The sequence below is a fragment of the Pteropus medius genome, unplaced genomic scaffold, assembly GCF_902729225.1.
Source record: "Pteropus medius unplaced genomic scaffold, Ma_sr-lr_union100, whole genome shotgun sequence".
Lineage (NCBI taxonomy): Eukaryota > Metazoa > Chordata > Mammalia > Chiroptera > Pteropodidae > Pteropus > Pteropus medius.
The window spans coordinates 14,695,382-14,718,456 of record NW_024356249.1 but is presented as its reverse complement, the minus strand read 5'-3'; the positions used below and the strand labels follow the sequence as shown (position 1 = coordinate 14,718,456).

Genomic DNA, 23,075 nt, shown 5'->3' with positions numbered 1-23,075 from the left:
ATTCAGTAACAAAAGGCAATCTTTTTTCCTTTTGAATGTTTGATAGAGGTAGGTCAGGTAATGAGCAACATGACTCTCTGAATGTGTGTCTTGACAGATGTAAAAATGATCACAAAGAGAGATTATGGCAAACGTTGACTGAAAAGTCAGACTTGACACTGACAGTATTTTTAACAAAAGTCGTTATATAAATCAGATGCTGCGTACATGGACAAGAGAGGCTTACATTCACAAGAGGAGGTTGCTAAAACCTGAATATTCTATTAGCAAATAAATTAAGAGTATAATGACACACACACTGAAATATTTCCATTTCGCATGAAGTATCCCAGCTCTAACTACCTATTTTTCATGTTTTTCTTCTTACAATTTACATTCTTATGGCTGGGTGAGACGGGGAAGCCTATTAGAATAATAACTAATCGATACTGATATAATAATGTATAATTATTGAGTACCTGCACATTAGTATTTCCCCTTTTAAATATGAGCTCTGAATTTCAGAAAGATAAAGTGATTTGCTCATCGTTGGTCGGTTTGCGAATTTTACAGCTGAGATTCAAGTAGAGAGCTTCTGCTTCTTTTTATCCTCTCATTGTGACAGCATGACATTTCTGAGTGACATCTGTTTGACTCTAAAAATTACAGGAAACATCATACCTTTCAGCTTACCTGGGATAATTTCTACCCTAAACTGAGGTTCAAATTTCCCTAAAAATCTACACTTCTTCCTTTCTTTTTTCTTAAGCTACACGTAACCAAAATGTTGAATCAGAGACTGACTCAAATTTCTATTCTAAAACACCAGCATATGTAATTATTTTGACCTGGAAAATGAATTTAATGTGTACTATTAATACATTCATGAACATATAAACATATCTTAATTTACACTTTACAGTGCACCATTATAAAGAAAACAATACTTTTACGGAATAAAAGTAACTATGGCAACCTATAGATTCAAATCAGGCTGCCTCCTGGGTGGTGGTTGCAGCTCCTCAGTTGACTCAGTAAGTTTCCATTACAATGTGTCTCAAACACATACATTTTGGGGGAGCATTAGCTGAAAATCCTACTTAATGTTCTCAATTTGATTTTACCTTTCTGTGTTAATGACTAAAATAATCTGATCATACAACACTTGTTTCACAGCACTGTTCTTATCATCCCACTTTTCGGAGTGCTGCCTAACATTGGGAGCCTGTCCTTTGCTATCCATTGGTCAGGAGGAAGGAAGACAGAGCTCGGAGATAAGAGACAGTTTTAGTAAAATAGCTCCTCACACATTATCTACCAGAAATTAGCCATCCTGACTGTCCCCTGTTTCCCTCTCCACTCCCCCAAATTTGCTGAGTGCAGATGATTTAATTTGGGGTAATGGGAAAATGGGATGTTACAATTTGCAACGTCCCCCTAATTTTCAAGTAAGGCTGAGTTTCATAATGAGATCAAAGCCTGAGCAGATCCTGAACTAGCATTAGTTTTATTCTATTACGGGATAAGAAATAGCAAAAGTGGCAACTTCAACTCAAGTATTTTTTGTGTATTCACAACATATAAGGCACTGTGTTAAGGTTTACAGAGGATAATAGGTGAATGAGAACTAGTTTTTGCCTTCAAGATATGATTTAGTAGACTGTGTGTGTGTGTGTGTGTGTGTGTGTGTGTGTGTGTAATATAAGTATACATGACAAAGTTCATAAGAAAACTACAGATAGAAGTTTTTTTAGTGTTTGAATGAGTTAACAGAAGTCTTAGAGGAGTTTTGTGATATCTGACTGTTACAAACTTGGAAAAAGAGAAACATTACAGGGAGAATAAACAGGTTGTCTGGGGCAATGATTATGTGGAGAATACTTGGACTCCAGTCTGGGTAGACAGGACGCGGTGATATTGAGAAAACCCTAATACTATAGTTCGAAACCTATTTTTAATTTAATAATCGAATGAGAATCATTGATTTTTTTTGAAAAGAAGTATAGTAAAAATTAATCTGTAATTTAGAAGGCAATTGTTAGACTACTATGGGGAGAAAAAAGCAGTAGAGATACGAAAAAAGACAAGCATGAACAAATGAAGGCCGGAATTAGGGGAGGTACGTGGAAAAGGTAAAAATAGAGACAAATTGAAGGGGTATTGACACTGGCAACAAATTGGGTTTGGAGGTAAAAAAAAAAAGATGAATAAAAAGTGAATGGGTCATTAATGGAAGTGATAGAAATATAAATAATGAAGTTATCTATTCATTCATCAAATACTTACTAAACACGTATATTGTACCAGGAGTGTTACTTTTTTGTCAGGCTCTCTACTAGGAGCTGGTTTAGTGAGAAGATAGATTTAATTTTACACAAGGAGAGTTGAAAGTGCTGGCAGAACATTCAAGTCCCAGACTGTCGATAGAAATCTGTACTTTAGGAGAATAATTGGTTTGAAATTATCTGTACAAAGAGAGGTCACAGTTGAAGCTCTGGAAAGGGGTGAGATCACTGAAGTAGAATTTTTCACTGAAGTAGAAAAGTTCTCAGAAGGAAGAGAGCAAGATCAAAAACCGACGAGAGAAAAAACACTAGACTGTACTTGGAGTCTGGAGGAACAGGAACTACTAGCAAAGTGATGGTCGAAAACTAAATAAGAGGAGAGCTGAGACAGTGCTGCCTCAGGGGAGATAAGCAGCATTTTAGGTAGCACAGGGTCTTGGATATTTCATAGAAACAACTTTTCAATGAGACTAAGAGAAGCTGGAGCAGAGGCTACAGGGTTAGGTCATTAAACAATCCGTCTCGAAACACCTCGTTGGCAAGTGAGGAGCTAGAAGCCGACAGGGGGAATAGTGAGAGGTTTGGCTGGGAAAAGAACAATGGAAAGGGCTTGACATGATAACAATACTTAAGGTCATATAAACTATCAGTTAATGCTTTTTGACCACTCTTCAGCCAGGCACTGTTCTAAGTGCTTGATACATATTAATGCATTTAATCCCTACCACAGTATATAATTTCTGAGGTATTAGTTCGTCTTTCTTATAGGTAATGAAAGGAGAACCCAAACAGTAAGAAGTTTGTCCTGCCTCACACAGTTAAGAATTAATCTGAACCTAGGTGGTCTGACTTCAGCATCTCTTGATCACTCTGTCATGTTGTGAGGCTAGGTGAAGCTTTGACGGGTTTGTGAGAAGAAAGAAAATATAAAGAGGGAGAGATGGAATAATGGTTGAAGGTAAAAAGGGAATGGGGTTAAGGAGCGCCTCCTTTATGGGAGGAGCCCTAGCAAAAGTTCTCTGGAACAAGATTAAAAGAAAAGAGGGAGAATGACATGGAGGGATTTTAAATTCAGAGGTATGTAGTTTTGGGGGCTTGCCTTAGGTGATGTTTTGCCCTTTTGGTAAAGCAAGAGGTGCGGTCACTGGGGTGCTAAAAGACGATACTTATTTTTAAAGTGTAGAAGAGGGGAGGGGCTGGGAGAAGACATTACATCAACTCCATCATTCACCTTGCTTCATCAGTAAAAGCTTACTCCACAGTGGAAAGGCAAGGATCATTAGGAATACATAAACCTACCAACGAAATCTGCATTACAATAGAAATACCAGTGACACTTAAGCTGTGCAGACCCTAGCACTAGATGGTCCACAGGAACTAAAAGGCAACTTCTAATCTCAGATATTCCCCCACCCTCTCTCTCAAGTGGCTTTAATGGCAAAAAGGAACATAAAGTGCAGCCTGCCTAAATCAACAGCATATTGATGTACATTTTTCCTTTGTGGGTTTTTTTTTTTCTCTTCTAAGAAGTGTTTGCTATTTAAAAATCTGTTACTAGGTGATAATGGCAAAGTACATTTTTCCCTTCCCAAGTCGATCCTACACATTTCACTGTGTGTTTGCAAGTAAAAATACCTGTTGCCATGCACGTGAGAGGCGCAGAATGCAAAGCTGTAATGGAGCAGGGTTGGGTCAATGACAGCTCCATTTTCTGAATGTTCCATCAGTTCTGTAAGGTAGCAGAGATGTCTGTGACAGCCTCTCACACCATAACGGGCACAGTATTCATCTAACACAAAGACTTGGCCAGGGCTAAACCAACCCTGCAAAAGAAAAAAAAAAAAAAAAAGATTTTTTTTTCTTTTTGTACTAAGATCCGCTTTTCTGCAGGTACTGTTAGCCAGTATAAGCAGAAGCTGCATTAAAGTGTTTTTTGACGTTTTTTAAATTAGTGGTATTTTTCATGTTATTTTCAGAAAGGCTAATAGCATCAGTCTTGGAACTGATTTAGGACACTGGCAACCTAATATCTCTCTTTATTGCCATGGCAAGGCATGAGCAACCTGTTTTGCTCCCCCGTCATTCAAAATTAGTCAAATTTATCTAAATTGTCATTCACAAAGAGTGACATTCCAAAAGTTGCAATTTCTGTATGAATCAATTAAAAAGAGAATGGCAAAGCAGATACTGTAATTGAAATTGCCTAGTTACCAAAAGCATTTTATAAAGTGAACCAAAAGAAAATTCCAATAAGTCTAGCAGTGGTAAACACGTACTGAGGATTTAAATATTTGGAACACTGTCCTCATTCTATCTGTCTTTCTGTGATGAATATAACAAAGTTAGTATTTGTTTTATAAAATGTTTTCATGTATCATATGGATCTATTTGGATTGACTTAAGATGAAAAAAAGGGGAATGGAGGGTTTTAAAAGGGGACAAGATGATTTTGTAAGACAAGGAAAAGAATGGTGAGAAATGTAGGAAGATAAACTGCAATAAAGAAAAGGAGGAAGAGAACAAAAAAACACCACCAAAATATTTACTATGGTGATGGTACAGGCAATGTGCTAGACATACTACACATAATATGTCTTTAATATTTAGAACCACCACGTATGGTAGTTACTATGATCTCCATGCTACAAATATAAAAGCTAAAGTTCAGAGATGTTCAGTGAATTGCTGTAGACCATACTGCAAATCAGTTGTTGAGTCATAATTTACATCCAGGGTTATCCTGTCTCCAAACTCTCTTTCTAATCACCCCATACTCATTATCCACTAGGTGCCAATGAAGACACACTGCAGTGTCTTCCTCAGACTCCATGTGACGCGTGGGGTCATCCACATAATCAAAACAACTTCTGGAGTCAGTATTCAGTAACTAACTCCACTGAATAGAATCTAAGAGCAAAGTGTCCCTTACTAATGTTCACTCCATGTGTGCTTGTCTATGGAAAGATATCAAAGGCTTTGTGATTTATTTTACTCTCCATGTAATTGTAAAGAACGGGCTAGATTAGGTTTAAACTATATAATTACACGTTGAATAATGAGCACTTAATGAAGAATCTAGAAATGAATTAATGGACCATCAGTGTGATCATGATAATAAGTTTCATTTTTCTTGTCTATTGAAACACCTCTGATGAGCTGGGAGCACATTCTTTCTGAAATCTTATTTTAAAGAGAATGTAACTTTATTGCATAATGTTCAGCCAAGAGACTAAATGGTTATAGAAACAGGCATATTCTGGCTGGAAAAATTCCAGAATTGCTACTAACAATATAAATCCTTGAAGAGGCACATCTAATTCCTAGGCTATAGCTTAACGCCCCTATACTGAAGAGTCGGCAATCCTTCTAAAAGTAAATTATATTTGGTATCGCAAATTTTTGTTGGTTTCAACCCATACCAGGTAGCAGTTTAGCTACTCAATTCAATTCCTTTTTCTTTCTTTTTAAGGAATTCAAATGATCCTTTGAGGATTAGATGAAACTAAAGCTTTCCTCTGTTACATCTAGCCCCTGTCTTATTGTTTATCCCACTGTTTCTTTCCCTTGTCACTTAGGTTGTCTTTCTAGGAACGAAAGAGAGAAATGAAAGATATCAACATTTGGTGAACAGAACTTAAACCTTAAAAATGTCTGTACAGTTGTCAGTAAATTCTATCGCACAGGTTTTTTAAATGTTCATTAAAGCCTTCTATTTTCATTCAGCCTTCTCCGGAGGGACTGATAAACCACAGTTCAGAGTCTATTCTCCTGTCTATTGAGTGGCACAGCAGTGGTCTTCAAGTGTATAATTTTCAAATTGGGAAGCAATCGATTGGAATCCTTCATCCCTAATTCCAACTACAGTTATTAAACGAGTCAGGAAGAAAACGTTGCTTCATAACAAGCATTTCTCACTTTTAAACCTCTTTAATTATACCCTATAGGGTACTAAACAGACAGACTTGTACTCACCAGGCAAGAATAGGAATCATTCAGTCTGTGATCCAAAGTCTGCCTCTGAAGTATTCTAAAAAGGAAGGCGTGGTCAAGCTTGCAAGGATTCGCAGAAATAAACTCATCCATACCGTGTTTCTGAAAACGGTCTGCATCTGTAAATTTAGAAAAGCATACATAATACATTTATTTTTCTGGCTTAATAACGGGCAAATAACAAGCAGTTTTTGACAAACACAAAATGCAGAAGGCAACCTTCTATTACATAAAGTATTATGTCAAGAATTCACCATATGAACATAAATTGCAATTTTTTAGGGGCCTAAATGAAAACGAACGAAAAAAATTCGCAAATCATTTGGAATGGGTTAACCCTATTTTTATTCAAAGCTCCTTTTAATATCCATCACAGAAATCATCTTATTTTTTAATTTTAAGAAAAGGTACATTTTAAGTACATAATGACTGAAGGAACTGACTGGAAAAGAACCCAAGTCTATTCATAAAAAACTGCAATGATGGCCAGAAGCCTGCTTTCCAAATGGCAAACTAGGGCAGAAATGAACATACGAGCGTCAGCTGGATCACTTCCAGTCTTTTTTTTTTTTTATGGAGCTTTTAATGGGATCAACCTTAATGCAGAAATGGCAATGAATGCTCTCGAGCTTCAAGTTTAAGAAACATGAAAAAGGGAGCATCATGTTTGTGCAAATATGCAGACAAAGCATAACGTCCCAAATGGCACTTCAATCAAAGGCCCAAATTTATTGTTCTTTACAGATTGCATCTTTCAACGCCTGTAGACCCTGCGGGTTTATCAAAAGGCAAGCTTTTATGATTGCTTTCATTAATGGTAGGTTTTGTCAAAGTCTTCAATGTGAGTTATTTACTAAGGATTGAGAGAAAGAGCCACACACCACCCAAAAGAAGTGCTGGGGTGTTGCTACATTAGTGCTGTTAGAAATGTCGTGCGTATTGGGCAAGCAACCAGTTATCAAGATAAAAGTGGGCTCTCCTCACAATGGTAAAGCTGAGGCTCCATTGTTCCTTAAAATTAACAGATAGATCTCATTTCTGGTCATCACAAGAAGCAGAGTCCTAAATGTAAGCTAAATGTAGTTTTTAAAACCTATATGGTAAAATCCTAAAGTTGCAAAAAAAAAAAAAAAAAGGAGACAAAAGTTTATTGATTAAACCCAATTACAGAGTCAGGCTCATAATAAAACTCAATATCGATCTGTGGACATGATGCTAACATAATCAGTCACATTTAGATATTTAGCCCAGATCATATTGATCCATGTCAACTTCAACTTTCAGCCATATTTGTGGATGGAAGAACTATATAATTCAAGTTGAAGGGTCTTCAGAATCACATTTCAAAAAAAGAGGATATACAAACTAATGTATTATCTCACATCAATATCAAAAGTGAATGCAGCAAGTAATGAGTGGCTGTTCGCAGATGATGTAAAGTATGAGGTTATAATAATCCATGAAGAAAGTAGCATAAGTATTCTTTTATATTTAAAAATTACTTATCTGAATGATTGAATACATTACACGTGATAAATTAGTGTTAAATAGATGAACAAACTGCTTTTCCTGAACTGAGAAATGGGACAATTCAGCATCTCGTATTTTATTCTTATGCCTCATCTTTTAATATAAAGTTAAATATATGATAATGTAAAATAATATCAAATGAGGAGGCAGAGTACGGAAAAATGCAAGGCATATATAAAAAATCAGAAAATTAATTATGATTTAAAGAATTTGTCTTAGAATCTTTAGTTTTTTGAGTAAAAAAATGTTTTAGTATCATCTTTATGAAATTAAGTTACTAGTTTTTTTTAATATTTGCTGAATTTTATTATTTCTTTTACTAGAGAAGGTCATAATAAGAAGTTAAAAATAGTGTCATTGATGGCTTGTCTGTTGAGAACAGGATATGTAATAAAGTTTAGAGAAAAAAAAATCCATAATTCTTTTACTTATAAAGGTTTGTAGAAGCAAATTTGTATCTCAAAATTATAGGTATAGTCTTTAAAATATATAAGTTCCTGGAAAAAATGAATCTATGGTTCATTTCTACAGTTCAATATTGTTTTCAAAAATGAATGTACTTTATGAAGTATTTTCCTCATGAAACGTAACTCCACATATTTATCAATGTGACAAACCTTTCTGAATCACACACATGAATATAAAATTTTCCAACAACTACCATTAGTGATAAAAATAATATTCGTGATAGCAACTTAAATCACACATACGGATTCTATATTGACTGAGAAAACAAGCACTCTAAAAATTCAATTAAAAAAAAAACAAACCCTACAATCTCTCTGGGGCTATAATTCTATGAAGGTGAAATGTACTCTTAGAGATTATCCCGCCTTCAAAACCCAGGCTGTAAAGAGCAATCGTTTCTACTTCTTCCTTTCTGTGTCTTAAGCACAATTCAAAATATTTAATGCAAATATATGTTATCATGCAGCTTTATTCCATTACTTTCCATGAATTTATAAAGATTTAAAAATAAATTGAAAAGGCAACAGTTTTGATCCCCCTGTATGAGAAATCTTTCACTTTAAAATTCTCTCATGAACTAAAATAGGAAATCAGCTATCATTAAAATATTATCTAGCTTCTTATTTTCATAAAAGAATATTTTCATATAGTCTTCTGTAGGCATATCTACATTTAACTCTTAAGATATAGAGAGGTATCATCTAGATCAAATGGAAAATGTGATTTCAATCAATAACATAACCAAATCCAAGGCTTGGAGACAGTGTAACCCAAAATTACAGTGACTAATTTTAAATGGAAAATTATTCATGGCACGATCAAATGTTTACTGATAATGCCAAATTTCAGTTCAGTTTGTCTTCTGAAATAGTATAAGAAAATTATCAAAAGAAACCCACAAGATATGCGCTTAAACGATATACTATAAAACTGTCATAAATTGTGATGATTAACCTATGGACTAACTACAGATGTTGGACATGGTAATTGAGGATACTGGTGGAGAGTTTCTATGGTAACAGCTGGGTATATATGCTCCAGCATCTTTAAGTGGTACTGTCACCGGGTATGGTAAAAGTAGATGAAATAAAAACCAAACTGAGAAAGATTACTATTTGCTACAGCTTTAAGGAATTATAGAGGCTTTATTCAAATGGAAATTTAAATTTTTCATTAGGGTAATAGCTGTTGGAAGTCAAGAGAAAAGAATAAATAGGCTGACAGTACCCATTTAGACAGTTAATGCCGACTTGAAAACAGCTAGCAAAGAAAACAGTGTGAAGACTATTAGCAAGCTGGTAGACCCCACTGTGGAGGAGGCTATTCAGTGGGCACTGACCACAGCTGCCCCCTGTGTGCTCAGAACCCAAATGCCAAGAGTGATCTAAATCGGAGTTCAGAATGTGAGATGGGAAAAACATTAAGCTAAATTTTTCTTTCCTGTGCAACTAATTTTGAAAGATGCTACTTTTTTTTCTCCTCCGCTCCTGGTGCTGTGAGAGATCAGGAGGAGGAGAAACAGGGGAAGGAACAAGGAGACTGAAGAGAAGGGGGCCATGCACTAGCACTGGGACCACAGAGGTGTCAAAACCTGGGACTCAGGCCCCTAAAGGGCTCAGAAAGAGGGTCCTGTTGGTTAAGCGCTTACCATGTCCTCCGCAAAACTGTCCGCTGAACTAAGCAGCAATGAACCTTTTGAAACATAGTAACTTCGTTTAAAACTGCCCGATGTTAAGGAGCTTGCCCAACTGTCCGATGTTAAGGAGCTTGCCTGCAGCCTGGCTCTGTATGGCTCTCTATGTCTGATTATACTTTCCTTTTAGCTCAGACTCTCACTGAGCTTGAAAATTTATAGGAAGTTAAAAGTGGCACAGAGAAGTATGAACTATTCTTCTTTTAATAGCACACATATAGCTGTTAAAATTTTAAGTAGATCAGCCTGGTTTCTAAGTTTGTTTTACGTATACATGTTTCATGCTGAAGACTGAGGAGAAATGCTTGATAGATGTATTAATTAGAAGTTTGTTCACACCTCTATTATTGACCCGAATAATTTCTTAGCTTGTTTTTGTTAAACTGATTAAAAACTGATGTATAGATTTACACATCTTGCTTTCTGCAGCAAATAACATAATATTTTCACATGATGACAATTTTAATCAACACATACAGACCTAGAATCATAGGCCACGCAAACCAATATTCAACATTTATTTGAAATAATATATTTAATGTAAAGTAAGACAAATTTACCTATGAAGTGTGAAATTTAACTTATTAGATCAATCAGGAAAATTAGCTCATAAAATCAAATAATAAAGGATAAAAAATTGACTTAAAATCGAAAAGAAGGTAAGGATAGATTATACAAAGAATGTCTGTTAGTCAGGCAAAAGGCAGTGCACTGTTTGATAAAAAAAAATTGGACAGCAGCACAATTCCTGGCTCTTAAGCTTGCCCTATTTCCTTAGAATTTCTATATATCTTGAGAGTCAAAGAAATAGAGAAGTAGAATAGATTCACTTATCCGAGACATCTATAAATATATACCATTATTTATGTCTTAAGAAAAGATAGTAATGTTGTGTTCTAATAAGTTAGATTTGATAAATTTGTTATTTTGTTCAGACTATCTCTAAACATTCAGTATACCTAGTTTTAAAAATGAGTTTTCTTTTTTAACGTTATAATACAGATACTTCAAAAAACTCAGAAGAGGAAATGGATTAGCAGCTGGTCCTTGCACTTAACTCATCTACTGTGAATGTTTTCGTAAAATTCTACCTATTTATTAATGCTTTTTTTTTACTTAGTGAAAATAATATCACATACATAATTTAGCATTTCTCCATCTAACTTACTGAGCAATTTTTTTGCATGTCATTGTTAACACTTTCATAACCATTACCTTTATGCCCACAGGAATGATAGATAACATTTTTGTTTTATAAATTATGGTTAACCTAAAAATTCAGGGTTTGCCCAGAAAGTAGGAGACTGACATTGTAAACAAGGTCATGATATTCCTTCAAAAATCATATCGTTATAAAAATTTTAATTCAGTGAAGCAACACCCCACCGCCAAAAAAAAAAAAAAATCATGAAAATACTTACCCTTACCAGCTATTGATCAGCAAAGAAATGAAAAAACAAAGCATATTTAAGTGGGTTAGGAACATATTTATTTCTATAACTAGTCATATTAATTTTATTATTCTCTTGGTTTCTATTAATAACTCTAAAAAGTTGTTCTCCAAGCAAAGATCAAGAAAAGAGGAAGAGGAATGCTATGGAAGTCAAAAAAGGGAGGAAAACACGAAGGCAGAACTCCCTGGAGCAGCCCAAGGATACCTCTGATAGAGGTCACGGTCAGTATTCTCCTTCATATGAGGCACAAACACACTTTCCTCCTCCTATCCCCCCATCCCCCATCGGCCCTCCCATCCCTCTTTCCTTCCTCCTCCTCCTTTCCTTCCTCCCTTCCTCCCTTCTTTTCCTTTTCCCTCCTCCTGCCTCCTTTTTTCTTCTTCCTTCCTTTTCTTCCTTCCTCCTTTTCCTTCTTCTCCTCCTCCTCCTCCTTCCTTCCTCCTCCTCCTCCCTTTTCTTTTTCCTTCCCTTTCCTTTCCTTCCTTCCTTCTTTTCCTTCAAGAAAGATAAAACAGCAGAGTCTGCTCTAATAGAAAACTTTACTAAAAGCCTGGGATACAAGCAAGCTGTTGTTAACACAACTGAAACAGTTTGGCTTTTCATAACAAGTTTAGCTTTTTTAGAACGTTAATCAAGCGGCTAGAAAATTCAGTTTCACTTCACCCGATCAACACTGCCTTGATGATACACTGATATCTAACAGTAGAAGGTTTTGCTAAAAAGAGATTACGTGGCTATGTGAATGAACAGATTATTAGATCTTTAATTCATTAATTCTGTATCATGTAGTCATGGCCTTAATGCTCCAGGCCAGCAGTTCTGGACCTCTTTTCTTGCCTTTGCATGCAAGATGGATGATACCCATGAGCTCATCACACTCCTTGGGTATTCCTTGCACTTAGGATGTCAACACAAGTGAATGAGAAAGGCAGTTTTACAAAAATAATATTCAAGTCACTGTAACTCAGTGGTTCTCAAATGGAGGTGATTCTTCCCCATCTTCGACCCTGCTCTCTGGAACATTTGGCAATGTTTCGCCAGACCTAGGTGGGGATGGGGGTGTGCTACTGGCATCTAGTGGGCAGAAGCCAGGGATGATGCGAGACATCCTAAAATACACAGGAGACCTTCCCCAAACCCCTGAAACAAAGAATTATCTGGTCCAGAATGTTAATAGTGTCAAGGCTAAGAAATTATGTTCTGACTTTTAAGAAGCAATCATTCTTCTAGTTAGAGCGGTGTAACTGAAAACAGATTTACCTTCCTACCTGAAACAACTAAAAATTCAGAAAAAGATATATGAAAAAACAGTTCTCAAACCATTGGACATCAGGCAACATAGGAGGATGGGAAACCAATGAGGTGAGGCTTACAGTTTCCCCAGGAGAATACCAGGAGAAACTTTCAAAGCTGCGGCACAGGGAGCAAGCATCCAGGAAGAGCTAGTGGTTTCCCTGAGTTGAGATGAAGCTGACACTTCCGGAAGGCCAAGATGGCCGAGTCTGCAGGGGAGGGTACTGTTCCCTTCCCCAACCCCCTTCAGTAGTTGGTTGAATACTAACCACCTCATGTATGTGAGGTGGCAACTACCTGAGGCCAGGGAAAGTGTCACCCTAAAGGATTACAGAAGACACCGCTCAAAACTCACATAGAACCCGGAACAGTACTTGTCCCCAACAGTCAGAATATAAAACCTCAAAATTCAGAGGTCGTAAATAACAATCCTTAAGAAGAATTTGGTCTAGAAGTGGGGAAAATTAAACCTGGCTTAGAATTGTTCGGTCCTATCTAACAAAACTTAAAAGTAAAACCTGAAAGGATCAAACTGTTTCCAAGTAACTTAACCTTAACTGTGTCTCAGAATAAAGGTGAAGAACATTTTCATGAAGAAAACTACACCAAGGCACATCATAATCAAATTGCACAAAACCAGCGTAAACAGAAAATCTTTAAAGCAGCCAGAGGGGGAAAAAAGACACATTATGTAGAAGGGAATGAACAATGATAGTACATTTCTCCTCAGAAAAAAATAGAAAGCAGAGAATGGAGCAAAATCTTTAAATTACTGAAAGAAAAAAAATCTTTCAAAATAACGGTAAAGACTTTTTCATATATATATATATATATATAAATATATATATATTTATATATATATTTATAATATATAAATATAAATATAAATATATATATATATATATATATATATATATATATATATATATATATATATATATATATAAAAAAAAGAATGCATCACCACCAGATCTGCACTGCACAAAAAGTTAAAGGATGACCTTCAGGAAGAACTAAAATATCATTATGAGAGAATGAAGAGTGCTAGAAGTGGTAACCACATGGATAAGTCTATAATTGTTTCATCTTATTTAAATTTCTCTAAAAGCTAATTGTTTAGGGAAATAACAATAATGATGATGATGATAATAATAGCAGCAATGTACTGTGAGATTTCCAATAGAAGAAGTTAAGCGTACAACAAGAATAGTCTGGAGGCCAGGAGGAGAGAAACAGAAGGATGCTATTATAAGGCCCATATACTATGCACGAAGTGCAAATATCACATGAATATGAACTGTGATAATTTAAACCCTAAAGCACAAAGGTGACTGGAGCTGAGCTCATATTCCATCTTTAATTATTTGGTTTAAAGTGCCTCTAAGATGCCCAGATGTGATACTGAAGGGTGCCTAAAAAGAGAGTAGTTATTTGATGCATAAAAAGTAGGAGAATAAAACAATGCATGTCAAGATGTTACTTCCTTAGAGGAGAATCTTAAGAGTAAAAGGGTGCCGATTAAAAAGTGACAATTTGAGCTTAAAGTTATAGACAAACTGATTTATCACAGGAGAAACCAGAAAAGTTTGACAAAGGAATATAACAAGTTAGAACGTTTGGTCTAATGATTATTAAAGCTATGTTGGAAAATGTTTCTATCATTATTATATAATTTGTTATTAATCACTTGTAAATTCAAATGAAAAATATAGTTCTTAACGATTTAAATTAGCATACAGAAAATGATGAAAACCAGAAAAGTTTGACAAAGGAACATAACAAGTTAGAACGTTTGGTCTAATGATTATTAAAGCTATGTTGGAAAATGTTTCTATCATTATTATATAATTTGTTATTAATCACTTGTAAATTCAAATGAAAAATATAGTTCTTAACGATTTAAATTAGGATACAGGTATTTAGAAAAGGAATGTTGGCTTGATGACTTATCCTTTTTTATCAATTTATAACAGAAAATATTCCTATTAACCTTCTGAGTTAAGAACAACTCTAGAGAGTGATGGGTCATCATTTTGGTATTCTGAAATCTTATCAGGGCCAATTTGATTTTGCAATACTTTTCCAATGTCTATAGGGCACATAAGTTAAAATTACAAAAAGGTAAAACAAATTTTCTTTTGAGAAGTTTTGGAGAACTTTCTTATATGTTCTTGAGATTCTCAGAGATACCCCAATGCTTGGCAAATTCATGACTGGAAACCACTGGCACCATTTACTCTAAATCTGTGTGAAAAATTAGGTAACTGATTCTATGACTACTAATATGAACCATTTTTATTCAATTAGGAATCAGTTAATGATATAAACTATAATACTGAACAAATTTGCCTCAGACAATTTTATACCTTATTAAGGTTATTAATTGATAATCAAATTATTTTCTTAACAAAACTCACAAAGCTGAGAATCTGCATGGAGAGTTCCTCCTTTGGAATTCGGCTTCTGGGATTGACTTGCAGGAATGGGTTTATAAGATTGACCTGTGGCCCTATACATGGCTTGAACCCATAATATTCTATCCTGCTCGTCATCACTGGCAAATATAACAGTGTCTCCTTCTTTAACAGCATTAAAGAACACGCGACCACCCTGAAGACCTGTGGAGGAAGAAAGACATCATTAAAAACTTACACAATTGGCAGAATTTAATCTCATTCTCTAAATGGTCTCATGAAAAAAAACTGATTTGATATTAGCAGCTCAATACTTTAAATGATTTTTAGTTGAGGATCAAACCCACAATTGAAGAATTGAAGGAGAAACAGTAAGAGAAAGGTTTAAATTATCATATCACTTTGAAAAATAAAAATAATTGAAGGAAATAAATAGTCCATGGCAAGACACACAAACCTATCCCACAGAGAATAGTCTGATATTTCACTCCAGAGGAGAACGTGAAGTGACTGTTTATCAGTTGGCATGTTTCTCATTCCATATGCAGGAGAAATATATGAGTTTAGTGGAAAATACAGATAAGACAAAAATGATACTTATATTGTACCGTATATTATCTTTTGCAAAATTCACAGAGGATATTTTGAATTTTTAAATGACTGATTAACGAATGTGATCACAGATTTCTATTTTTAATTTCCCTATATGAACTTCTTAATCTCTATATTTATTACCATCTCCTTTTCTTAATATCATTTTATTAATTTCACTAATCTCTATATATTCTTTCATTCGCTCACTCTCTCACCAATTTTGGATACCAAATGTCCAGTACTATAGTTAATATTAATATGGAGGGAAGGAGAGAAGTATAAGAATTTGTCATTGTGGAGACAATTGGTAGACTATATAATAACATATTATAATATGTAATAACATATTATATATAGTATATTTGCCATTTCTTTCCCTATTCCTGTCTCTTATATCTTTTTACTTTCCATTAAAGAAGTTTATGTAAGCATTGATGTTTCTCATATAATTTTTCTATTACAGTAACTTTCCTATATTTCATCCTTGTACTAAGATAAGAGAGATGATGAGTTATGGCTAAAACTAGTCCATAAAAGATATAATGTGAATTTCATCAATACTTGTCCTATAAGTAAAATATGCACCCCATTCATTGAGTGGATATTGAAATTAGAACAGATACAAGATATTTATGAGAATTTCATGAAAACATGAATGGAAGAGAAAGTGATTCGACTCAGAATTACCTGGGTGGGGATCTGTGTAATCCACAGTGTATCCTTCAAGCTGCATTAATTCCTGTGGTTCAGACTTTTTTTCTCTGTAACTGCACATAGCAAAGGTATACTGGCTCACCTGCATGAGAAAAAGGTTTGCAGATTGGTTGCATTAAATTTATATTTTAGATTTTTCTTTATCGGAAGACTCTTTGTCTAACTGAAAAATAACATCATTTGCATATTTAAATGTTAGCATTTTTTAAAACCTAACTCTGAATTAAAGCTAAGTTAGCATTTTTTAAAACCTAACTCTGAATTTCATTTGTCAGCTTGCAGTTACTATGATCCAGCATCTCCCAAATCAATGGTCCACTGACCAAGAGTCTCTGGTAGAAACACCATAAACAAGTATTTATGTTAAAAGCAAGTTCAGGAATTACCAGGTTCAATTAAGATAAGCAGGCTTCCTTTACTGCAGATTTTCTTATGTTCTTTAATTTGCTAAGATATGATGTGAATCTCTAAGAGTGAGATATATTATGAGCATTCTCAAATTTATATAATGGAGCCATATTTTCAAGCATACTTATTTCAAGACTTTTAACTAAAGTGAAAAAAAAAAAAAGAGAGAGATCTCAATAAAATTTGGTAATTTATCGGCCCTCGTACCAAACGCACAGGAAAGTCTAGGGTGGAGTAAATTTTAGGCAGCCAGTGACTTCACGCCACGGAGATCTGCTCTCTCCATTCTGCTGCTCTTATGGAAATGGCTCCAGGTTCCTGGGCTCAGGTCTCACTGGACTAGAACAAGAGATGCTGACAGCTCTGTAGTCACCTCTCTAATCGTTCCAGCGTGGGTCATAGGGCCATATTTGGACCAATCACTGTGGCCAATGGGCTACAAAAGTACCAGTATTAGCCCAGTTTGGGTCAACAGCTCACACCTCTAGCAAAGAATGTTGAATGCTACAACAAGCAGGGTCTTAGAAGTCCCTCCAAAATTGAGGGCGGCGGGTGCTCTTTCCAGGGGTGGGTTAATATCTAAATTGCAAAATATCCTACAACACAGAATTCCACGAAAAGTTTGGTTATTGGGAATTATATCCCTTTACACTTTCAAGCATGAAATGAAACTAAGGAAACACAAGAATATCTTTCAATAGACAAAGATTACTTAAAGAGGACTCAAAAAGGAGCTAATTATGACAAAAAATGATTACATGGACTGGATTAAAATTAAGAAATTCACCATAAAGAAAGTTAAAAGGCAATGCCAAAGACTAAGAGCAGATATATGTAAAATGTATATTCAACAAAGAACTAATCTCTACCAATATGGGGTGACGGATAAGAGCAAACACCAAGGTTACCTAGAGTAGAGGAAATCCTGCACCATCAAGTCCTGCCTGAGTTTCCAGCCTGTTGGCCTCTCTGGAGAACCCTGACTAATACTCAAAGCCTTACTATTTACTATGTATTCCCTTCGATCCAGCAAATCTTTGAAAAACTTATCCCAAAGAAACAAAAGTATTTAAAGATGCATCTGTACTGTGTTTGCTGCAGCACTGCATATTAGAAAAACAAAAAAAACAACAGTGGTTTGGTTAAATGCATTATGGCAGGACCACACAGTATAATGCTATATGTAGCCATTAAAAGAGATAGGAAAGATTTTTTTTTTTTCCCTGATCATGGAACTATTTCTAAGATATAACATAAAGAGCAGGTTAAAAATAAAAAATGTAGCATGTGCTTTTTGGGTAAACACTAAACTTACACATAAATAGAAAGATATGCACTAAAATATTAAAAGTGATTATTATTGGGTGATGAAATGATAAGATATTTAAAATTACTTTTCAGTGCTTGAAACTTTTTTTCCCAAAGAATATGAGTTACTTTTTAATAAAAAGAAGTTCAGCTATTTCTATTTTTTGGGGAAAAAAGGTTAATCCTTATTTGGGAAGAATAAGGCCATTAAGTTCAGACACCTGTGGATCTTGTCACTCAAGTTTTCCTTTTCTTTCCTCATCTCATAGATTGTCAATGAATTTAATTTAGTATATTTAGTAATCAAAAATATTAAGATATGTTATTTTATATGGTCAATATTTGTTTATAGTTGCACTTTTTTTCCCCCATTTTTTTGACGACTACTGTTTCTTGAAACACACACTCCATTATTCTGAGTTCAATTTCCTTCTTCCTTGAAGGAAAAGCTTTTTGTGTCACTTTTTCTTATTTTAAAATATGTTTTTAATCATCGCTTACTTATGCATGATAGTTCAGTTGGTTATATAGTATTTTAGGTTAGTAATCCTTCGACACTTAGAAGATATTATTCCATTGTCAGAAGGTTTATATGTTCACGTTGCAAAGTCTGATGAAAGTCCCATTGTGGGCCTTTTTTTTTTTTTTTTTTTTTAGCAAATTTACCTTTTCTCTCTGGTTTCTCTTAAATGTTATCTTTATTGTTATTATTCTGCAGTTTCATTGTGAAGTTTCTAGGAGTTTAAAATTTACCCTGGTTAAAATTTGTTGTATTTCTTGTATCTTATAATTCATGACTTTTATCAATTTTAGAAGCTTGTTCCTTTACTGTCTGTCCCATTTTCCTTTATTCTGTCTTTCTTCAAATTCTATCAAAAGTATCTTGGAACTTTAGATGGTTTTCTCCATATCTTTTAACCTCTTTACATATGTTATGTTTTTTTCATGCAATGAGAAAATGAGTAATTTCCTGAGATTATAACTAATGCTGAATCACTAATTACATGGCTAACTTCCTCTTCAGATGTCTCTAACCTACTGTTTAACCTGTTTAATAAGGCTGTAACTTCAATGACTGTTTAAAATTTTTAGTAGTTCTATGCAGTCTCATTCCAAATCTGCTTGCTCATTTTTCATAGTGTTATATTCTTTTTGTCACTTTGTTCTTTTCTTATACTTTTGAACCTCCTTATAAATTTTGACCTTAAATACATTTTTTATATTCTGTATAGTTCTGTTATATATGCTAGTTCTATTACTGAAATTCCTCAAGGTGTAAATAATTGGTTTGCTGTTTTGTATTTCTTAAATAGGAGTTCATATTTAGCATGGTTATATCTGTGGATATCTTATAAAGTCTAGGTTAAGCGCTCATCTCTCCAGAAAAAAAAAATTTTTATGTGTCAGATGCAAAAGTATTTTTTATGTTAATCTCTTAACTTGGCTGTTTCCTTTACATTCAGCTAAAATAAATTAGAACTGCAACATTCTCTATGTAAAGGCTGAAGTTACAAAGTCTCTGGTGCTATTTTTATTCCTCGTTCAAAGCCTAAGGCCAAACACAAATTTATTAGCCTAAGGGCAGTTTTTTTTCTTCTAGTCACTGAGATCTAGCTGTTTTAAATTCCTTACAAGAAGATCTTTGATCCAAATTTTCACTTTTAGAATGCCTCAGGTTATGTTTTCTGTGTCTGAGTGAACATAAAACTCCAAGTCCCTACATATCAACGTCAATACCCATTATACCCTATTCCAGCCCCAGTGCAATTTCAATGTTCAATGTCAACTCATAAGCTTCACTATTTGATTCGTGAGGTTTTCCTTTCTTCTTCCGGTTCAGCTGCTCATTTTAAAAGATTTGTATTATATTTTATCTACCATTTCCAGGGGTTTGCCATAAAATTTTTTTTAACATTACATTGAGGACTAGTCAAGATCACCAATTTAAATCCTTGGCTAATCCTTTAATTCTAATTTTGTTTATTTATAGAGTTTCTGAATAATAGATTTAACTTTTGTATATTTGAGAGAGACTCAAATATACATGCCTTTTCACCTCATTCCAGGAAAAATAAAATCTATGATATAGTCTATAAAACCAAACATATGTTCAAATTTGTGTTAGAATTAAAAGGTACTTATTGGACATCAAGGGACTATTACAAAGAAATGCTTTTCTAATCAATTATTAACAAAATAGAAAACATATTGAGCAAATAATCCATAAGCCTCCCATTTTGTTCTTTCATTTGGAAGAGTCTTAAAAACCCAACCAGAGGAAAGTCTCAGATACATCGCCACAGAAACAATCTGGAACTTCCTGGCAGAGAAATGAAGAGCACAGGAAGGTCTGTCCTTCTTCCACGACTTGCAGAAACCTCCAGCATCTACTAGCTGGAATCTATAGCCACCACCATGTTTGGCACTCCAGAGAGATTAGCCAACAAGACTCATGAACTTTTATCCATTTCTTCACCCAAATTGCCAAGCAGGAAAATGTCACCTTCACTGTTAAAATCCCATTTTCTAACTATTCCTTAATCTATAAAACTCTACTCCTTCTTCCAAAACCCTCACACACTTGTCCCTTTTACCTTTCTAACAGCATTTCCTTGTGTGTGGCTTCCTTGTTTTTGATTCACTGGCTGCCACAGTATCTGACATATAGTCCCTGCCTTTTAATTTCTCCATGAAATTCAACTTATTTCAATTTGATACATACTCTATTCAGCCATATTTGAAAATCGGTTATTTTTGAAAGTACAAATCATATACAGTAAGTCCTTGCTTAACATCATTAATAGGTTGTTGGAAACTAACTTTAAGTGAAACGACAGATAATAATACTTATTTTGCCACAGAGTAATTGATAAAAACAAGAGTATATTTCTGGTCACAAAAACATCACAAAACTTCTAAATAAAGACACTAAACCCTTCTAATATTAAATATTGGAATGAATATGAGACAGACACGCATTTAAGAAAGATAAATAAAAACAAGTAGGATAATTATTTTCCAATCTGCTGATTTCAGTTCAGAGAATCTTTTATCATTATTGTCTTTAATTATTTTATGTTTTAAGATTATATTTCTGATATACTATAGTCATTCATTTCTCAAGTATCAGCAGTTCCCCTTTAAATGTTTTCAGGAAGGTGAATTGTATAATTTCCAAATCTCCACCTATATGGGACTATCTCACCAGTGCTTTTATCTACAAATGACTTCTTAGATGTGTACTAAATTCTCAGGTCATGCAATTTCTCATCAATTCTCCATAGCTATAACTCCACTGATTTCTGTCATCATGTGTTAAAGAGATGTTTGATGAACTATATTATTTTTAATTGAAAAAAATTTTTGGAAGAAATGTTTGGATGAATATCTCTTCTCACTAAATTTCCTGAAATGTGTTAAGTCTATCTTAACACTAATTTCTTTTAAATATAAGGAAATGTTTTTTATTTTTAATTTTTTACTTTTATTGTTACTTTTATTGCTACTTCTGCTCTGTTTATCTGTTCTCTTCTCTTGCCACTTAGATGAGCAGATTTTTGCTATATTGGGTATTTGTCACTGTGAATAGAATTTCCACTTCAGATTTTTAGAGCTTCTCTCTTATCTTCTACATTACTGACTTCAATTTATGCTGTGTTCATTCTGTATATTACTGCCTTAAATGTGGGTATCAATTTGCTTTTTCTTTTTTTACTTTTATTGCCTTATTTTTGTCAGATCTTTTTTTTTAACCTCAGCCAACTCTCATTTTCACAAACTTCTCAATACAGTCCATGTTTCTAAAAAATTATTGAAAACATAAAATCAATATATTTGATTTTAATATTATAGAATCTCTTTACTGATCTCCATTAGTCCCCCCACCTTACCCGCCCCCACCCCGCCCCGCCTTTTAAAATCTATCCTTAAACAAACAGTGATCTTTCAAGGTCTGATATTTGCCAAAGGATAGGAAATCCTCCTCGATCACCCTTAGTCTCCTACTAGAGTACTGTCAGAATTCACCTCTTCACTCTCAAGCTGGAGAGCAAGTAGAAATGAACAGCTCTCTCTAATCCAATTTTCATTTTCTAGCAGGCATTTATTTAGTGAGGCTCGGATAGGAATTCTTTTCGTTGCAACTGTGTGGTTCTCTACACTCAGAGGCAAAAGAAAATATTTTGAAAGTTAGATGGTTTTTACTTTATTTGCTTTCAACAAAATTATAAAGACACCTAACTTAGCTATAAAATGACAGAATATTAAAAATAGTGTGTATGAAACATCACTATGTACTTGGGGCATTTAACTCAGGAGTTAAAAAACATTTGAGAAACTGAGTGATACCATTGTGACAAAACTTCTATTTCCATCACTTATTTATGTGAGTCAACCTTTTCGTGCTTACATCTCTAAGATGATACAAACAAAAAAGGAATTAATGTGAAACCTTTCTCATTCTAGAATAATATTCACTTACAGATAAATTGGGAAGAGAAGCCATATCCAGCTCATTAAGATAGGCATTTCCAACAAAATTTTTGTTTAATAATTGTTCTTCAAAATTTGTCATATATTTATGTGCTTTCATTTATCAGTTGTGTGATACTCATAATTGCAATTATACTCCAATATAAAAGAAAATTTTAGTACTTAAAAAGCCTGTTTGCTATAGGAGTTTTTTTTTTTATTTTTTTTTATTTTTTTTTATTTTCACTGTTTTATTTTTCTTCAGATGAGGTAGTTTGACCGACTTGGTTTGTTCAAAAACAGGAACGAAGGGAAGTAAATCTGGGTGTTTCACATGAAGAGAGCTATTCTTAGAGAGGGTCTTTTTCTGTTTCCTCTGCTATTATTTAGCTTTGATATCTCTGTTCTCTATTTATTTATTTATTTATTTGGCTTAAACAACAGAAATTTATTGTCTTGCAGTTCTGAAGTCGAG

The 23,075-nt window shown here is 34.2% G+C and overlaps 1 protein-coding gene across 16 annotated transcripts in view; it reads right to left on the bottom strand.

The window, feature by feature from the left end:
- Positions 1–23,075, bottom strand: part of CADPS2 (calcium dependent secretion activator 2) — a 477,993-nt gene that overhangs the window by 128,472 nt on the left and 326,446 nt on the right. For all 16 annotated transcript variants that reach the window (XM_039860904.1, XM_039860896.1, XM_039860905.1 and 13 more), the window contains exons 10-13: positions 16,388–16,496; positions 15,110–15,310; positions 6,237–6,373; positions 3,900–4,087 (exon numbers count right to left, since the gene is read on the bottom strand). In XM_039860904.1, coding sequence (XP_039716838.1) covers positions 3,900–4,087; positions 6,237–6,373; positions 15,110–15,310; positions 16,388–16,496 — 635 coding nt within the window. The remainder of the gene's footprint in view (positions 1–3,899; positions 4,088–6,236; positions 6,374–15,109; positions 15,311–16,387; positions 16,497–23,075) is intronic.